The sequence below is a fragment of the Tachysurus fulvidraco genome, chromosome 16 (assembly GCF_022655615.1).
Source record: "Tachysurus fulvidraco isolate hzauxx_2018 chromosome 16, HZAU_PFXX_2.0, whole genome shotgun sequence".
Classification (NCBI taxonomy): domain Eukaryota; kingdom Metazoa; phylum Chordata; class Actinopteri; order Siluriformes; family Bagridae; genus Tachysurus; species Tachysurus fulvidraco.
Window position 1 is genome coordinate 13,615,467 of NC_062533.1, and position 21,048 is coordinate 13,636,514.

At 39.6% G+C, this 21,048-nt stretch overlaps 1 protein-coding gene across 1 annotated transcript; it reads left to right on the plus strand.

Moving 5' to 3' along the window:
• The first annotated feature begins 13,742 nt into the window (after nt 1-13,742).
• Nucleotides 13,743-19,459, plus strand: LOC113648230 (bifunctional protein GlmU-like). The gene is made up of 3 exons (XM_027155334.2): nt 13,743-13,951; nt 17,824-18,009; nt 18,655-19,459. The coding sequence occupies exons 1-3, from the start codon at nt 13,949-13,951 to the stop codon at nt 18,904-18,906; spliced, it is 441 nt and encodes a 146-aa protein (XP_027011135.1). The 5' UTR covers nt 13,743-13,948; the 3' UTR covers nt 18,907-19,459.
• The last annotated feature ends 1,589 nt before the right edge of the window (nt 19,460-21,048 follow it).

Here is a 21,048-nt window from a genome sequence, read left to right on the forward strand (position 1 = left end):
GACTCGGGCAGCAGTGGCAAGGAAAAACTCCCTTAAATTGGTAAAGGAAGAGACCTTGAGAGGAACCGGACTCAAGGGGGAACCCATCCTCATATGGGTGACACTGGGGGTGTGATTGTAATATATAGTCATTTAAATGTTGTATTGGTGTAAGGATCATGGACTTCTGATCTCCTGAGTATCACAGAGTCTAACTGGAGATGTCTCAGGATTCTTAGAGTCGGCCTCGGCTCAGTGGACGTCCAAAGGCTTCGTCCCACAGAGGACGTTGGGAGCTGGTACAATGTCTGGATGCCTCGGGATGGGTACAAAGAGAGAAGCAGTGGAAAGGGGTTAACATATCTGCTGTTCATAAAAATGTGCCGGTCTGATGTGCTAGTGCATGATACTATAGGATGTATTATGTGTACGCCTGACTAAAGAGATGAGTTTTTAATCTAAGTTTAAACTGGGAAAGTGTGTCTGAGCCCCGAACACTATCAGGAAGACTATTCCAAAGTTTGGGAGCTAAATAAGAAAATGCTCTACCACCTTTAGTAGACTTAGATATTATGGGAACTACCAAAAGTCCTGACTTTTGTGATCTCAGGGAGCATGAAGGATTGTAACGTGTTAGAAGACTAGTTAGATACATGGGAGCTAAACCATTAAGAGCCTTGTACGTAAGTAGCAGCAGTTTGTAGTCAATTCTAAACTTAACAGGTAGCCAGTGTAGAGATGATAAAATTGGGGATATATGGTCATACTTTCTTGTCCTAGTGAGAACTCTGGCAGCTGCATTTTGGACTAACTGTAACCTATTTATTAAAGATGCAGGACAACCACCTAGTAATGCATTACAATAGTCCAGTCTAGAGGTCATGAATGCATGGACTAGCGTCTCAGCATCAGATTCACCTTTCATTTTCAGTTTTCAGAATAAGGTTGTATGTTGTGACTGTGGCTGCTGTGACCTCATGAACAATTTGAGAGTGGAACACAAACACATCACACTCACATGAGTGTTAGACATTCCCTAAAAAAATGCAATTTCAAGAAGTGCTTTGTCTCAAAAAAATATAATCATGGTAGTTCACTAGGGCAGGGACTAAGAATACCATTAAGCTAAAACGAAAGATTAGTGCAGCATGGTAGGAAAAGATTAGTGCAGCATCCTTTTTTTTAAATAGGAGTTTTAATTTTTAGTGTTTGGTGAAGAGATAGGTCTAGGTCTATTCAGACATCCAGGGAAGGTTTACTCCATAATATTGATGCATACCTAGCTTGTACTTTTCAGGATTGTGGGTCCAACTGAGCTGTGATAGAAGCAATGCAAGGTGTGATAAATAACTTATGTTGGCGCTTGTGTGTTTGTGGCTTGATAGGCAAGCCTTAGTGTTAAAAATCTAATGTAGACAGCTGCAGGAAGTCAGTGATGGGAGCATAGCAATGGAGTGGTGTAGGAGAACTTGAAACAACCCAAGAAACAACTTGAGAACAAATCATGCAGCTGCACTCTGAATCAAGTGTAAGGGTTGGATGGTGTGCAGGAGCAGATATGCCAGGAGCAGATGCCACATGACTGAACAAGCACCTGAGTGATCTGTTTAGATTAAAATGGCTGGACCATTTTAAAGGAGAAACCTGTATGACTGAGTAACATTTGATTGTCCAAAACTACCCAAGGAAGACAGTGGCAGACTTTTCAATGCCAGAATGTGTGATTTGAAAGTTGCCTAGGGAGATCACAAGATCTTAACATGGGGATATATCTCCAAGCAAATACAGTTGGCCAGTCATGCTGGGATGTAATTTTAGTTGGTGAGCTGCTATCCAAGAAAAGATAGGTCTAAACGACATGGTGCAATCTGAGCAGAAATATGAATGTGTAAGGGAGCAGAAGAGAGGATAGGTAGAGTGTCATCAGCATAACAGCAATATCAGAACCCATGCAAGGATATGATCTCACTGAGAGAGTGGGTATAGAGCACTGAGTCGAGAGAAAAACACCAGTAGAGAGTCTTCATGAACCAAATCCTCCAAGACTTATGAGGATTGACTGGACAGACTTGTGATTGACTGATGAGGGTCACTGTAGGTCAAAACAAAAGGGGATTATTGATAGTTTTGCTGATCTAGTGGCATAAAGGTTTGAAAACCTTTATGCCACTAGATCAGCAAAACTATGAATAATGCCACCTTCAAGCCCTATTGGTTTGGATCTTGAAGGTTATTCTGTATAAGGTAGAGAACTGATTGTTTACAGCATGCTCAAGAAAGAAAAGTAAGATAGAAGTTTATATAGAGTGGGTTTCTTCAAGATGTCAGTGATTGTTGCTCTCTTGTAGGCAGGTGGTACATAACCAGATGTTTATAGTAGTTATAGTTATAGTTTAATTCATAGTAGACACATTGAAGGGAAGAAGAATATGTGAGATTGAACATTTTGGAAGGGATGTGCACCAGCAGGCAGATGATGGGATTGCTGGACAAGATAATCTGCAATAGAACAGGAGAAAATATCAAGGAATATTGAGCAGGTAGTGGGTTAAACAAAAATTAAGAGATTAATAATGTGGATCACTGATCAGATGCAGATGCTTCTAGCTTTCTCTTGAGGATGGACATCTTTGCAGCTGTCACATCAGATAAATGTTGACAGAATAGCTCTTATCACTCCTTGTACTGCACCTCGCTACCTCAGATCTACCAGCACCGCTCATCTGGTCCCAGACTCTCTCAGGGTAAGAGGTAGGTATACAGCCAGACTCTTCTGTTCTGACACCTAGGTAGTGGAATGAACTTCCCCCAGATGTCTAAACAGCTGAGTCATTGTTCTTCAAACAATGGGTGGTGACCTACCTCTTCCTGAAATACTTGAACTAGCACTTTTCCCTGTTTGTTGTATGAGTATATATATATATATATATATATATATATATATATATATATATATATATATATATATATATATATATGCATATATAATATATGCATATATATATGGGTTATATGCATTTGTAGTGTGAATATACAAAAATTGTTTGGTAAGAGATGCAGCTGGAAATGGTGGAGTTGTCTCAATCCCCTTAATTTAATCACATTCAAATAGAGAAATTCTTTACTTTGTAGCTTGTTAGAAATCTGGGGAAAGAGCCATGATGCAGCAAATTGTAACATAGAGTCATGATTCAGAGCCCTGGAGGCTTGCTCAGCAGTGGCAGCTTAGTTCCAGGGCTTGAACCCCTGACCTTAAGATCATTAACCCAAAGCTTCAGTCACTGAGCCACCCCTGGCCCCAACATATATAAATAGGCTGATCTGTATGTTTGCAGCAAGCTTTCCCTTCCTCACACAACTCTTTAATGCCTTCACACACTGTAATGTCATCTCCACGACAATCATGATTTAGATCCACCCCTAAAGTGCATTTTTCAAATTTGCAGTCAGGGTGGGAGCTAATGGATAGACAGAGGCTTTTTGGTGTTGGTCTCTTGGCTGCTCCCTGTTTGGGGTCGCCACAGGGGATCAGGTGGTATCTGCATATTAGATTTGGCTACTTTTTAAAATATTAGTTCATTGCTGTGCTCATTTTTCACTCTGCTAATTCATCAAGGTGCTAATTCCTCTTTACTAGGCTAATTTCTCCCTCGCTCAAAACCACTGTGTTAATTCTTCAGAAGACAACTCATTACTGTGTTAATCCCTTACTGAGGCATCAATGCAATTTGTCAATTTATTGCATGTTAAACGAAAAGACAAATCTTCTTTGCGGATAAAAACTGAAGTCGTTTTTTTTTTGTACATGGTAATAAAATATACAGATTTTCCCTCCTCTGGCAGCTCATATTTAAAGAGTGAGTGTGTAGAACTGGTAGCTGAGATACTGGTGGCAGACATCCATTAGCAAACTGCAGCCAGCTCCATGGGGCCTATGACAGGTTTGTGTGTGTGTGTGTGTGTGTGTGTGTGTGTGTGTGTGTGTGTGTGTGTGTGTGTGTGTGTGTGTGTGTGTGTGTGTGTGTGTGTGTGTAAGGCCAGTCCATGGGGGTCTGCTTGGATTTGCTGGTCCTGCGGTGATCTTCTTCACCCCGTGCAGACTGTCTCGGATGCAAGCTGCCATCTTTCACCCACCCACTACTCCCCCTCCATATATACACACAGACACACACAAACACACTCTCTTGCCGATCGGGTACCCATTTGGCGCCATTGTCTAGGGCGTCCACACACATCTGTCATGCATGAGCAACATTGGCACTGACAGACAACCTATTGTCCTTTCAGCCGAGGGGAGGGACGCAGCCACAGTTTGGGGTAATTGCTGGTCCTAATTAGTCCGTCACACACACCATCTTTCTCTCTCTTCTCTCTCTCTCTCTCTCTCTCTCTCTCTCTCTCTCCCCCTCTCATACACACACACACACATTTTTTTAATTAAACGCCATCTCATCTCCATTGGGCAATCCATATAGGGACGTAGAAGCGAGCCAGGAAGCAGAACTGGAGAACGTCCATCTTAGAGAAAGACAGCATGGCCATGTTTTTGACACCACAGCCATGTTGTGAGGCATCACATGTTTCCATGGATTCTGTAACCTGATAGGTTGGCTCATGGAGGGAATAGCCAGAATACCCAGAAGCCCCTTCTCCACCTGGCTCGGTTCAAGTCCCACAGGACACGGCCCTGTTATCACGCACTCCCACTGCACAGATTACACTGCTTTAATGAGAGCTGAGAGGCCACAATCATTATCACAGCACATACCACAGACAGTATGAGTCAAAATCACACAAACATCTGACTAAGCTGACAATGTTATTTTTATCTGAAAAGGTTGGAAAAACTGCTAAATGGATGTCATTGGCTGTCCTATACTGTCTCAAGCACACACCAATAATGCTAAAGGCTTTTGGGGCTCCACAATTATTGGGGCTCCACAAACTACTTGTTCAGCTGAGTAGTATTAATAGTAAACCACAATACAACTATTGTTACAACTTATACAGTGGTTTGTTGGGTCAGTGGACCATTCAGTGCTAAGCAGTAAACAGAACATTATTAGCTAACATTTCATCAGGTGTTACTAAATTCAGAACTATGAGGATTGCATCATAACTGGAACTAGCCAACTGGGAGATGGGGTTCTCTAGTGATATGAACATGGTTTTATTCTCTAAAGAAAAGACTGAAGGGTTTTGTGGTGTTATGTACTACGGATTCAAGTATACTCTGTGTATTTCTTCCTGATCTTTTTTTTAAATGAATGAGAAGGTGAATCAGATTCTGAATGGAGCTGCATTTTGAGTTTTGGTGTCTGTTGTTCGTTAGTTTTGTAGTAGTGCTGCAAAGCTAATGTAGAAAACAAGTGGAGGAATTCTGTCTCAAGCAAAATAGTTTCTGTAAATTGTTTTCCGGTCTTTACATCACACAACGATGTTGTAATCTACAAACATGACCTTAATGCTACAAATAATAATTGTCAAATATCATTTGTCAGAATTTTTTTTAATCCAATATTGCTCTTGCGTGACAGACATTGACAGGTTAGTGTCACTATTCTGCTAAGAAATTAATCAGTGTCATGCAAAACGTCTCATTTATAAGCATCTAGATTTACCAAGTATTTTGGAAGGTTGAAACTACTTCAATTCCTTCACCCAATGTCTTAAAAAGGAGCATATAAGCATCATTAGCTTTGTAAAAAAAAAAACACAGCAAAAAGGTAAATCTGTTTGCTAGAGAAATTCTTGAATTTGTTTGAAGAAGCAGATGCTGGTGAAATAGCTTTAGTGTCAGCATGCAGGTCAGATTCAGCAGTTTCCACCTGTGTGTGTGTGTGTGTGTGTGTGTGTGTGTGTGTGTGTGTGTGTGTGTGTGTGTGTGTGTGTGTGTGTGTGTGTGTGTGTGTGTGTGTGCGTGTGCGTGTGCGTGTGTGCGTGTGTGTGTTGGCTTGCGGACATCAGAGCCAGAGTGTGAGTGTGCTCTCTCAATCAGGAGAAGTCAAGATTAAAGGTGAATCAGAGCACTAAAAGCAGGAGCATGCCAGCGGTGAAAATACACTCAGACCCCAGATGGGAAACCTTTCCACTTTAATCTAGTTAGGGAGGAATAAGTCAGTTTAATTAGACTGTAAATGTTTCTGTAGATATGATATAGTATCCACAAGGTCTCCACAAGTTCTCGGTTAGCTACAACAAATGGATTTAAGCTTAAACTCTGTAAGGTTTATACTTCCAGCAGAGAGTAGTCAACCCTTGTCTATTGGATTGACTCTGATGGAAAAACCCATTCAGACAGGCAGTGAGAGAGAGAGAGAGAGAGAGAGAGAGAGAGAGAGAGAGAGAGAGAGAGAGAGAGAGAGAGAGAGAGAGAGAGAGAGAGAGAGAGAATAATAACATGACAATATGCTAATTTAAGCACTTGGTGCAGAAGTAGGCTTTTAGTCTTGGTTTGTAGACAGCCAGTGATGCAGGTGTATAGACAGACTATGAAAGTTTTCACCACCTGGGTGCTAGAGCAGGAAAAAACCTTTTTGCATGTACCCTGAGAGAGATGTTTGTTTTCAGAGCATGGTACAGGGTACAGGGCTATAGTCTGTTTTTGATCTGTGTTTTAAATCTGATGTGGGAAGCTACAGGACGCCAGTGGAGGAGGCATATCAATGAACTGGTGTGAGAACAAGTGCAGTGGCATACTGGATTAGTTGCCAAGGTCAGATCTCACATGGGGCAGACCTGCCAGGAGTGAATTCCAGCAGTGAGTGACCCTTAACCATTTTGAAACAGATTATATAATATTCTGTTCGATTTCCATGCCTGTGTTTTTGACACTCATTATGGACGCTGATTATCATTTGGGGATTTGCACCAACAAATTGTATAAAACCTAATGTTCAAGCCAATTAACAAGCCCCAATTTGTGGTCCTTTGCTTTCCATCATCAAACTACCTTGTAAAACTGACCTGAAATGGAATTGTCCTACTGCCTGGTTATTGACAGTCTTGTTCTGTATATAGTTCAGTTTTCACACAGTGTTTCTGTCATATACAGAGCAATGATTTAGACACCTATCTGAATCCTTTGTCTCTGAGTTGACACATCACAGTGTCTTATTCAGACGTGTGAATACTGCAGGTGTATTTTATCAGCTGTTGTCATGGTGTCTGTGAATCAGAATGTCTTCTAACTTAAAGGAGAAACCCAGTCTGGTATTGTGTATCTGACTATACTGTAATTTGTCTGCAACTTTCACTGAGATTACACAACCTTAAATTGGGACGCAAGGGATTACTTAGATGAGAACAGATGTTTTGTATGGGCATGAAAACTAGAACATGGAACACATTGCTCTGTTCTCCCTGGGAGAAATGTGTGAAAGAATGCTGAATTCACAAGAGGAGCGTATTTTATAATGACTGATGCCCATCAGAGTGACTATCTGTGTTGAGCTGGGAAAGGTGGATGGATATAAAGAAGACCCCACCACATGATGATGATGATGATGATGATGATGATGATGATGATGATGATGATGATGACACACACACACACACACACACACACACACACACACACACACACACACACACACACACACACAATTCTTCCCTATTAACTCTGCTCGGTTTTCTATGACATAGTCTCATATTAAAACAGACCCTGAGCTCCTCTTTACATCTTGCAGCCTGTAAAATGTAAACAATTTGTGTAAATAATAAGTGTGTGAAAGAAATGTGGAAATACAATACAGTATACAGTATTGTAACTGTGTCTAGCTTTATTGCTCAGCAACTGTTTAAATCTGCGACAGAAAAGTCTTATTGTTTGACTCCTTAATTAACATATTTAGCTGTAATCAGTCCAATGCTGGACTGTTGCTGCACACAGGGACTATTTCTGCTAATCCTGGGTTTAGATGGAGCTCTAGCTGAGCATATTCTTGGGATTAGCAATGCACAGGGATGCTCAGCGTTTTTTTTATTTTTTCTCCAGCCCATCTGTGGTTTCAAGGACATATGAGGAGAATGCGATACAGCATATTTCATCTTACATATGCAGTCATTTAGTAATTTAGAGGGTTTTATTAGGTGTATAATTGCTGACTATAGCCCATCTGTTGCATCACCACCCTCTGCATCGCCTATACATACATGAAATAGGACTGTCATAGAATGTGGAGGATATGACTGCCATTTCATTCCTTAAAACAGCAATATCGCATTAATGGGGAAAAAATTCTAAATTTATCTCAATACCTGAAGACACGAAGATCTTGAAAACATGCTGTAGGATTGTGGATATGCTAATGACCAACTCTTTTTTTGAATTCCTTTTAACTTAACTGAAATGCTAGGTATAATACAATGAACACATCCATTTAAAAAAACACCAATTTGTCCAACACACATTGTATAGAAGCTAAGCTGACTGTATATCCATGCAGCCAGGCCTGTGAATGACTGTGCCTTCATGCGCACATCTCTATTCAGACAAGACTGAAAGTCCTCTTATCTGTGTGCTGTATCTATCTCACAGCATCTGTCTCCTACACACACACACACACACACACACACACACACACACACACACACACACACACACACACACACACACACACACACACACACAGAGTTGTCTGCACAAATCAGGCTGGTTAAACATGACACACTTTTACTGCCTCTTCTGTAAATATCTGCCTGGCTGTGCAGCGAAAGCACCTGGAAAATCAATCATCTTTATTTGCTCTTGTTCTAAAGGTCCTAAAGATGACCAGCACTGGGGCAGGAGAGAAGGAAAAATAAATTCCTCTTCAAACTATTTAAAAATCCTTTCTGTTACCAAGGTCATTCATCATCCTCCGTACGAATAATAAATAGATTTAGAGTTATACAATCCTGATACTATGAATATGCAGAGTAGAAACGCAGTAAATATTCCCTAGGTAAACTGTGTTTGCATTAATGCTGAAATTAAAAAGAAAAAAGTGAACACTAGTCATATGACGCTTGATCAATTATATGCGGTAACTTTGTAGGTAGTGTAAATAACTCATGTTACATTATTGCTAACAGACCTGAAGACCACCACCAGATGATATACCGAATGTCACAATAGATGGTATAAATAAAGAAAACAACAACGACAAAGGGAATACAGAATGCTGTGTGTTAATTACTTTGCGTCGTACTAGTTTGAGAAGTTTCAGCATGAAAAAAACACATAGACTGTGACTTTAACTTCATTTACCTAGTCCATACTATAATCTCAGTCTAATGTCCCATGCTCAGGTCATGACTTTGAAGATGTCTGCGAGAGGAGGTAAAAATTTGTGTCTGTGTGTATATGTCCGTTGTCCATCATTCACATCTGCGGCATGCTTTGAAGCAGCAAATTCATTCATTTTGTTTTGTCTTCTATTAAAAGCTCCTTCCTTAGAGAAATATGAGTGAATTGGGTGAAGGAGCGCACGAAGGCCAGCTGGCCTGGCGCAGACGCCGGGTGCTAATGGTTAATGAATAGGTGTCACCTGCTTCCTTCCCACACAAACCGAGCAGGTTCACATGGGCCCAGGCGAGCCAGCACTTCTTTGCCAAGGCTCTGTATAGAGTGCTGCCAGTGTATGCACAAGGTGGGACAAATCAAAATGTGTGCAGGCAGAAAGGACAGATCATGTGGTAATAAAGCAGGTAATTGAACTGCCATTATGTTTCTCCCTCAGCCATGGTCTCAAATAGGAGACAAGTGTTGTATGAAAAACGGAGCCATTTGTGGTGGCCTGTAGCCAAGCATTTAGAACCGGTGCCAAACATGAGGGAGAGCTTTACACACAGACACAGAGCTTTGAGACAGATACTGAGACCTTTCCATCAGATCAGGTTAAAATGCTACGTCAAAGACATATGTAATGATATAATAATGTGATAACATTTTTCAAGATTGTATTACAGAAGGAGGCATGGCCTTTAAGTCCCAATCTTATGCCTGTAAGTCCTAGTGAAGCAGGCGTGGCCTCTGTGTCTGTCAGTCTCAGTGAAAGAGGTGTGGCCTCTGTGTCTTTCAGTCTCAGTGAAGGGGGCGTGGCCTGTGTCTGTCAGTCTCAGTGAAGGAGGCGTGGTCTCTGTGTCTGTCAGTCTCAGTGAAGGAGGCTTGGTCTGTTTCTGTCAGTCTCAGTGAAGGAGGTGTGGCCTATGTGCCTTTCAGTCTCAGTGAAGGAGGCATGGCCTGAGTCTGTCAGTCTCAGTGAAGGAGGCGTGGCCTCTGTGTCTGTCAGTCTCAGTGAAGGAGGCGTGGTCTGTGTCTGTCAGTCTCAGTGAAGGAGGCGTGGTCTGTGTCTGTCAGTCTCAGTGAAAGAAGTGTGGCCTCTGTATCTGTAAGTCCCAGTGAAGGAGGTGTGGCTACTGTATTGGTCAGTATCAGTGAAGGGGGTGTGGCCTCTCTTTCTGTAAGTCCCAGTGAAGGAGGCGTGGCCGCTGTGTCTGTCAGTCTCAGTGAAGGAGGCGTGGCCTCTGTGTCTGTCAGTCTCAATAAAGGAGGTGTGGCCTCTGTGTCTGTTGGTCTTAGTGAATGAGGCATGACCTTTGTAACTGTCAGTCTTAGTGAAGGAGGTGTGGCCTCTGTGCCTGACAGTCCCAATAAAAAAGACATGGCCTTATATTGTGTTCATTGTATATTTATTTTATAGTCTCGCTGACTATATCTTCTGTGTTGTGCTCTCAGTGCCCTTTTTTTGTACATATACTGGATTTGTGTATAAAGATTTCTCAGCTCATCTAATCTCAGCTTATAGTTGCACTTACAGTAATTATGGGAAGCTGAAATGTCTAATTGAGATTGTCATATAGACTGAATGGACTTACAGACACAACTACTCACTCATTAAAATAAACAAATGGCAGGACAATGTTAAGCAATTAACTGATCTGAGTTTGACATGATACCCATGATATACAGATTAGTACAACTTTTTGGGAGATGATGAAAAATTGACGCATTTGCGCCACCCAGTGTTCACTGTAGACTATCAGACCGGATTCATGGCATTAATTAAGTGAAATACCAAGAAGGATGTGAGTTCCAGAAGGACAGAGGTGATTCTTGGGACTGTGGGGGTCACAGGAGGGAAAACACAATGGGGCTCTCATACCTCGGTATTTTCTGCATGCTAGGTGTAAGGCTATATCAAACATTGCGATTAGACAAGACGTTTATAATGTAGTAGAAATTCTACCAAGAAAGCTATCTTAATAATTAACATTTAATGTGCAAAAGCAAGCGCTTTCTCCAATCTAGCTTCTTGCTTGTCAGATGAAGTTGGACTAGCATTACTTTACTTTACATAACTTTATGGCTTAGCCCAAACGTATAGTCACATTTAATTATTTTATTGTTACTGTAGATTATCTCTACCAATTAACACAGGCCTGATTTGTCTTTTACTCTTCTTCATGTTTTCTCTTTCTCTTCTGGCTTCCAGACAGTTCTCTTGATCGTGACAGTGTATTAGACACGTGTCCACTTCCCAAATGCTAGCAATATGATTTTCCAGCAATGGCATGTTTAGGTTGTGAGTTCAATCACAGGTCCACCAAGCTGCCACTGCTGGGCCTGTGAGCAAGGCCCTAAACCGTCAATTGCTCAGTTGTATGATAAGAAAATGAAACAATGTAAGTCGCTTTGGATAAGTGCTGTAATGCTGAGTTACAATACAACACAACTTACAGATTTGTAAAGGTTAGTCCAAATCTTACCATCAGTGGATAATCTCAAACAGATACTGTAAACTTGGACCTAAGAACTAAGAACGACTACTGAGTGTATCCCAGGACTTATATTCAGCTGCCGGTACTGAGCATCCTTTCAACGCTTTTAGTACTGTTTGTCTTTATTTTTGTACAACTGTATACTGTAATAATTTAGAAAACCACTTTGTGGTTTCAGCCAGAAGAAGAAAGAAAAAAAAACATGGTTTTAAACCAAACCTGAATCAATGGCTTGATGTGTCACAGATGAGGAAAAAGACCTGAATGAACATTTTACAAAATCTGTATCCAGTGTCTGTGTTTATATAATTGTGCAGTAGTGACTAAGTCCTGACTGTGTGCAATTAGCATTCAGGTGAACCTCAGCATGTGAACTGCATGTTGGTAGTTTGAGTTGCATCCTGGGAAATGGAGTCAGACACAGAATTTATCATTGGCCCAATATCAATTAAGTCAATTAAACCGAGCCTAATATGTGATATTTTTATAATGATTATATGAGATATGAAAAACCACCAGAAGTTAAAAATCATCACTGAAAAACTGGATGCAGATTTTTATACTTTCTATATACTGAAAAGGCTTTGTAACCTAAAAAAAAAATTAAAAAATGCATTTGATTTTTCAGTTTCCATTGCTTTCAAATCCCAGTTCTCCCCTAGTCACATTTGAAATTGGTTTGTATTCTTCAACATCAAGTGCCTGAAGAAAAAGCAAGGCCACAAATATAGGACTAAAATGGCTCTCAGAAACCTTTTCTTTATAAGAGAGACACTTGTGGATGTGGGTTATGCATCTTTATCCACACTTGAACAGGAACAAAGATAGACATGTTAAAAAAGGATGATTCTTCATGTGATTCTTTATAGGACATTTTCTCTAGCAATCTATAGCTTAGGAACGATGGAGGAAAGTGGATCAGAGAACAAATAATGATTTTCATGATCTGCTTTACATCAGCTTTAATGTGACCTACTGTTACCTGTAAAAAAGCTATTTCAGATCTTATTAACTGGTCATGTTCCTCAGAATGAAATGGAACATCTAAATCAGAAATATTATTAAGTCCAGTTTGTTGTTTGCTTGTTTGTTTGTATGTTTGTTTGTTTGTTTGTTTTTTCTTTAATGCATTTCTGTCCTGGTTATTTTATCAATCTTGAACTGCTGATATGTGCTTTCTCTGCTTGAAGACACATGATGTTGAGTTATAATGAATTATGATGAGAAATAATATGTGGATAAATACTAAAATACAATGTTCTGCTTATTAGCAGTGTTTGTTCGTTTGTTTGGGGGCTCAAGCAGCTAATTGTCTGGGTTGTTGATCAGAAGATTGGTGTTCAAGCCCCAGCACTGCGAAGCTGCTACTGTTGGGCCCTTGAGCAAGGCCCTTAACCGTCTCTGCTCCACGAGTGCTGTATCAGTGCTGACCCCAGTCTCCAAAGTCAGAATACATGAAGAAAGAGTACTGTAATGTATATGTGACAAAAATAGACTTATTCTGCTTCACTTATTCTATTTAAATTTATTAAAGCACTACAATTGTAATATTTATAATAGAATATTGCACATATTCAGTTAGAAGCAATATAGACTTTTTTTTGGCAAAAAGAAAAAATAGATGAGAAAAAATGTTAGTATACTTTTTTAATCGTGCATTTAAGGGGTTAAATGGGACTTTCTGCCCACCAAAATAACTATTCTGAACTATATCTAGCAGTATGTATTGGTATTGACCAGCAGGTGGCCATAGCAGACCACTCATTGTTCTTTAGATAACATTTGCTTTATGTTTAAACAAATGCTGTCAATATGGTTTGCAGTTTTATTTGTAATGCATCTGTCTGTCATCATCACATCTTAAAGGTCACTTTGCCTGTATGCTTTTTTCTGTATTAAAATTTCAATTCACTACAACAAACATGTGAAGCAATTTTAGCTGAATGTGTTGTTGGTTTAAGGACATTCCACATCATGAGCTTTGACCTTTGCTCCTTTTCCACTTGTTATTGATTGAACATTCTGTGTCTCCTACAGCACATTCTACCTGAGTTTTCCTCCTACATTGTACTTTTCTCACATTATTCTGTTTATTACTTTGTAACTGTCGTCTTTTATATTTTTCCTGGTTCCAAGAACATAAAGGATCTGATCTCGTGTTCAGAGTGAAGAAATACATTAAGGCAACAGCTTTTCCAGAGACCTAATGGTAAGCTTATTTATAAACTATACATTTAATAACGCTGTTGGTTGCTACAATGGGATAGCACATACTATCTGCACTTGTATGTGCATGTGAGTGTTTTAGCTTTATTGTTAAAAAAAAAAACTATCAGAGAAGACTCCATTCAAATACAAACATGTTTTCACAGTATAACTTTAATTTATGCAGAGAATCCACCATTCGGTTACTATAGAAACATATCCGAACACAACATTAGAGCACAATAACCTATTAGTTAAAGAGCGCATTAATATAAATATGTGATTTGTCCGGAGACTGGAGCTCTTGTTATGGAAAATGATAACCCTTGAATTTAACAGTTGCATGATATAATGTGAGTGCTCATGTGAACAGAATACCGAACAGAAAGGTAGCCTGTCCTGTTGTGTCTGTGCTGTAGTGTACAGAGTTTAATTAGTATTTTGTCCATGCAGTTTAGCAAAAATGAAAGCAATGTGATGGACATGCAAACCTTTATTTTGGTCACAAGTACATTATAGCACAGTGAAATTCTTTCTTTGCATATCCCAACTTTTGGAGGTTGGGGCCAGAACTCAGGATCAGACATGATACAGCCCCCCTGGAGCTGAGAGGGTTAAGGGCAAGGCAACCCTCAAGAGCCCAGCAGTTTGAACACCAATCCTCCGATCAACAACTCAGAGCTTTGACTGCTTGAGCCACCACTGTCCTGTTTTCTGACAGAACTAGAGAAGAATTAGCATAACACTTACTGCATGTGTAAATTTTAAAAGCACATCAAGGTGTCCTTAAATCTAAAAGGTGGATTCTGAAATACACTGTAAAACATGATAGCCCTGTAAAGTTTTGTCCCTGTAAAACTATTGTCTTCTTTTTAACTCAAAAATTTAATAGAACTGATCTGTAGTCTTGACTACTTGTGAGGTAAAACCAAGGATATCAAGTTTAGTCACGATCTTTTTAAGGGAGCAGGTGAAATTGAATTTTTTTTAGGTTTAAACATCTTGAAATGTTGTAAGTGTTAACTACGATTAATGTGTACATACTTTTTTATTCTGATTTTTCACACCGGTTTGTCATCACTGAGGTAAATGATGTCTTTTGAGATCATGTAAGAATTCAGACATGCAGTTTGCACAATGCTAAACTGCTTTAAATCTAAATCTTTCATTACAAGGACACTTCAGACACCAAACACGGCCTGTCTGTCTGCTTATATTTTATCCAAAGAATTCTGTTTCATCTGGGAAACAGTCTGAATTTAAAATGCTCCAGCTGGCAAGTGTCAGGAGGCCCAGGCCTTAAAAAAAAGCCCCCACAGAGCCTACAGGTGTCCACTGTGCCCCTTTGAGCCCCATGAAGAGTTCATTGAAACAGAGAGATAGAGAGAGACACAGAAAGACGGTGGGTGTGTGCAGCCTATACAGACAGAGAAGCCAGTCCGCAGGAGAAAGAGAATTAGAGGCAGATAAAGACATGCGAGAGAAAGACACACTGAATGGATGCGCTGACCCGTGGAACACAAAACACAAACTGTGCAAAAGCTCTAGTGCATTCACAGCATGCGGTGTGTAATGAGAAAAGGACACACTGCCGAAGCCTTCTTCTGCTGACAGATACACAACCTCACAGTTTTTTTAGAGGCTACACAAAACACTGAGCGCATTTTGTGAAATTCCAGATCTGCAGCCGCTCCTGTCCGAGGTTTACTCCTCTCTCAGACACCTAACAATATTGTCTCACTATAACCGTGTCCCATTAAATAATTCGACTGAATGGGTCAGATGTACAAATGTGAGACAGCACAGCATAAAACAGGATCAGCTCATATTTATTTTTTAATAATTTAATAAGGTTTGTTATTTCTTTAAATTCTTCCTTGTTTCTAGTGCATGTTTCCAAGCTCCTCCTTCTGAGGACACAAGGAAAGAAAGGGAGAAAACAAGAACATATAATGTTTGTTAAAAGAAGTGGCCTTGCAATATGCCTCCAATACTACATTTATGTAATTATTATGCAGATATTCTTATCCGGAGTGATTTGATGGCTCTTGCTCAAGGACCAAGCAGTAGAATCTTAGTAGTCTTGGGATCTGAAATCACAGCCTACTGATCAGGAGCTTAATTAGCATTGAAACCACTGAAGTAACACCACCATGATCTTTATGGCCCAACCAGAACAGTTTTCTGTTCTACCCAGAAAACACTCCTCAAAAACTGCTAGATCTTCATCATGTTGATCTTCTGCAAACTTCAGCCTGTTTTTTTATACAGGTCTCAGAGTAGTGGTTGGTTCTTTCTACAGCAGGCTATAACAGGTTATAGAAATGTACTCTCTTAATAACGGATGTACATTTCACTCCTTCACCATTTTATTTGTTACCTTAAGGTTCAGTTGACCAAATGTTGTTCATCCAAGGAAATTACTTTGTGCCTCTTTTTAATATAGTCTGTGTGATCAGAAGAGTTTCAGTTTTGCAGGCTTGTGGTACTTGCAGTTGTTAGGAAATGGCTCCTAACTAAACGACTCCCACTTCTACAATCTAAAGCTTTTTAGACTCATTCAATCTATTTCTAGACTCTTCCAGACTCTTTCCAAAAGACTTGGTGTATGCAAACCTTTGACCAACTGGAATTCTGATATTAACGCTGAACTAAACCTTACTGTTTTGCCTCTGATGTAACAAAGTAATTGCTTTTACATCATATGCCCTTATCCAGAGCAACTTATACACAATATTTTATCTCTTTTTATGCAGCTGAGCAATTGAGGGTTAAGATCCTTGCTCAGGGGGCCAGCAGTGGCAGCTTAGAGGACCTGGGATTCAAACTCGCAACCTTTAAAACAGTAGCCCAAAACCTTAACAACTAAGCTACCACATTCCACATTTTGGATTTTCCAAAAGAAATGTATACAACGTGAAGTTTGTGTGAAAAACAGATTGAAAATCTTTACCCTGGGTATATGCAAACTTCCAGCTTTATATAACTACATGTAATTAAACTAAACTAATATATATAGATCACATAGAAGAAAAAGTTCAAGAAGGAGAACAAGGAGAACAACAAAACTGCAACTGTGTCAGCCTCCATCATATATGCATTATATTCAGTCAATTCTCACACATAATGACATGAAAATATGCAATATATAATATTTCAATACCAGTACAAATTATAAAGCGCATAAAATACAATTCCAAAGGTGCAAAGGCATCAGCAGCATTGGTGCCTTAACAGTGTGCATGTCATGTTAGAATCTCATGAGGAACCAAACCATTTCACCAAAGGACTGACTGACCACTCCATACAGGATACCGGGCGGATATTTTACCATCATTTACACCAAGGGACAAGTTAGATTCACCAATCCAAGTGGTCCAAGAATTCATACGTGGTACCTTCCACTAAGTAATTTGTAGTTGTGATATTTCTACCTGCTGCACCACCATAACACCAGAACATCAATCAGATTGGTGAATTTTAAATGTGTGAATTCTATTAGAATAGAATTATATGTATTTAAAAAAAATCACCTTTTTTATCTCTTTATCATTGTTGGCAAAAGTGTTACAAAGCACATACATGCTTACAGTATATCACCTCATGTTATGGTGCTATTATACATATTGCCTGGATACACTATGGATCAATGGTGTTTTTTATTTTATTTTATTACTTAATCTTATAAATTGTTTATGTCTTGTAGTCACTACATGTAAATTTATTTATTTATTTACCTGAGTCTTATCTAGCAGTCATGGAGTCTCTTTCTCTCTCTCTCTCTCTCTCTCTCTCTCTCTCTCTCTCTCTCTCTCTCTCTCTCTCTCTCTCTCTCTCTCTCTTTTCTCATTCTTTGTTGTGTGTGTTTGTGTGTAGGCTGCACCAAGCTCATCTCTGAGGGTGTTTGCCCTGCGTCTGGGTCCAGGACAGGAGTTACTCTCGTCTCTGCAGGCATTTGTAGAGGAGAAGCAGCTCAAAGCACCGTTCATCATCACATGCGTGGGAAGCGTGACAAAGGCAACACTACGGCTGGCCAACGCAACGGCAGACAACACTAATAAGGTCTATAACACAGATATAACAAATACAGTCGAGATACTGAGATGCTTCTTTAGTTTTGGAGCCTTGAGGTTCTCAAAATACTTAAAAATGTAATTCAATTTAATTTATTTAACAATTGAGATTGTCTCAGAGCAGCTTTACAGAAGTATAGAAAGAGAATGAGATGATATGAGGAAGAAACCTTGACAGGAACTAGTCTCAAAATGGAACCTTATCCTCATTTGGGTGACACTGGACAGAAATAATGCAAATGTAAATAATTTCCTTTCTATATTGGTTTATAGTATAGTGGAATTAAGCACCCAAGAGTTCCTGAAGAACTAACACTCTCACTCACTCATTTTCTACCGCTTATCCGAACTTCTCTCAGGGGTCATCGGGCATCAAGGCGAAGAACTCGTTAGTACAGCGTAATTTTTGAGATCATTACAGACATAACACTAATTCCTTCTTGCCAAGTCTTCAGATGTTCACTGATGAAGACCTGAGCACAAAGAAATGTATTTTATGACTAATTAATTTGTTCAGTGAACAGTTTAGTTTACAGGTTTGTGTGTGTGTGTGTGTGTGTGTGTGTGTGTGTGTGTGTGTGTGTGTGTGTGTGTGTGTGTGTGTGTGTGTGTGTGTGTGTGTGTGTGTGTGTAGGTGATTCAGCTGCAGGAACGCTTTGAGATTGTATCTCTTGTAGGCACATTAAACCCGGAAGCTCATCTACATATCTCCCTCGCTGATAAGGAAGGCCGGACCGTCGGTGGTCATGTGCTGGGTGACCTGGAAGTGTTCACTACAGCAGAAGTGATTCTAGGGGAAGCCACTGATCTGTACTTTACCAGAGAGATGGACAGCAGGACCGGTTTTCCCGAGCTGGTTATTAAAGGCCATCAGGAACAGACATAACTTATTTTAATGTAATACTGAGAGTAATGTGTATACAGAATGTTTAGATATACAGTAATTCTATGTAATACAAGTATCTTTATTTTAAATTGTAATCTTGTACTCTTACATATCAATTATTAACTGAAGATTTTTAATGATTAATTAATTAATTAATTAATTAATTAATTACTCAAATTAATCACAAATTGATTGAAATGATGATGAGGTCATCAAGTGAAAGATCATGTGATTGGAAACCATGAGGCATTATGAAAGACTGAAGTGCTTTGTTCACTTCTGAAAATAGAGAAAGCGCCCGGATGAATCAACACAGCATTACACAACCTAATATTTTATTACTGCAATGCAAAAAAAAAAAAAAAAGGGATTGTATAATGAGTTGTGTTCATTTCGAGTTCAGCCTCCAGCAAGTCCTAAGCAGATCGCAGGTACTTCAATCAGTACGGCTTATAAATCAGCAGGGCTCATTAAATGCATCAGGAATTATAAGCTCTTGATACATGTCTGTTCAACATTTCACAATTATGTAATAAAAGAAACCTGTTGGTAATTTCCTGCTCAGCATGCTCAGAGGTAGATCTGCCAAAATGACCTTGAAATCAGCAAGACTCTGAATATATACATGAGCTTCAAAAGAACAGACACTTGTCTTGTAGGCAGCATGATTATATGGCCATCAGCTGCCACAGAACACTAAATTTCTGAGACATTAGTTAAAGGCATGGCTGATTTGCCTCTGCTGTCCCATCGGGAACGTTTAAATATAAGTGGTACTTGAGAAAACGGCAGTGCAGTAATGGTGGAAAGATTTTGCTTTTTCTTTACATCAGGCTAAAAATAGTATAATGATACGATATCGAAGCAGTGTGTCAGTCTAGTTAACACCCTATAAGAAAATGGGCTAAGGACACATTAGCATTTTCATTATTTACTTTGCTCTGACTAAATAGCATGCCCTTTTAGCCTCCTGCTAACATCGCAGGCATTCACTACATGGTTAAACAGATTCTGAAAAATAAAATGCATAGCCAGAATATAAGCATTTATTACAAATACTTCTACTTCTAATAGCAGTATATTATGAAATCTGTTAATTGTGACCTAAGTATAAAACACCAGATTTTCTATCGCTTATCCGAACTTCTCGGGTCACGGGGAGCCTGTGCCTATCTCAGGCGTCATCGGGCATCAAGGCAGGATACACCCTGGACGGAGTGCCAACTCATCACAGGGCACACACACACTCATTCACTCATGCACTCACACACTACGGACAATTTTCCAGAGATGCCAATCAACCTACCATGCATGTCTTTGGACCGGGGGAGGAAACCAGAGTACCCGGAGGAAACCCTCGTGGCACAAGGAGAACATGCAAACTCCACACACACAAGGCGAAGGTGGGAATCGAACCCCCAACCCTGGAGGTGTGAGGCAAACATGCTAACCACTAAGCCACCGTGCCCCCCACACCAGATTTTATAGTGTCAAAATGTTTACAACAACTGGAACCAGGAAACATGCTGGGCAACACTCACTGATTTATGATTTGCCCTTCCCTGTTATTTCATAAGCATACTTCATATCCCTAATCTACCAATCTACCATTTCATAAGCATACTTCATACCCCTAATCTACCATTCCTGCACAGTGAGGAGAACCTTAATGGAAGAAAAGAGAAACCAGAGTTCACTATTTCAGAGCTGCAATTATGATTCATCAGGCTGTTGCATTCCAGGCCAGGTTCTCTACCAAGCCATCAGAGGGCACTCTCCAATGTTTTTTGAACAGTGACTTCTTTGTTAATCACAATTATTTTTATTTATTTATTTATTTATTTATTTATTTATTTATTTATTTATTTATTTTTTGCTCTCCCTGATTTTTCTGCCTGCACAACTTCTGCGCTCATAGTAGCTTATTTGCTATAGATTAGCACTAACACTTGTTGTACTGTATGCAGCAAATCATGTTCCTGATTTTTGATTTTCTCAGTTTATGAATCTTCCTGTGACTTCGTTTATTCTGGTTGTATTTTATTCAAACTCAGAAAGGACTATCTCTGTTTCCAACTTCTATATGATACAACATCTTTGGTCCACTAGAAGTCAGTTTCCATTGATGGATGTGGTAAATTT

Excerpts from the sequence above, each read along its gene's own strand:
- LOC113648230 (XM_027155334.2), top strand. Across the intron at positions 18,010-18,654 it reads CGGCAGACAACACTAATAAG|GTGATTCAGCTGCAGGAACG; the intron begins GTCTATAACACA and ends GTGTGTGTGTAG.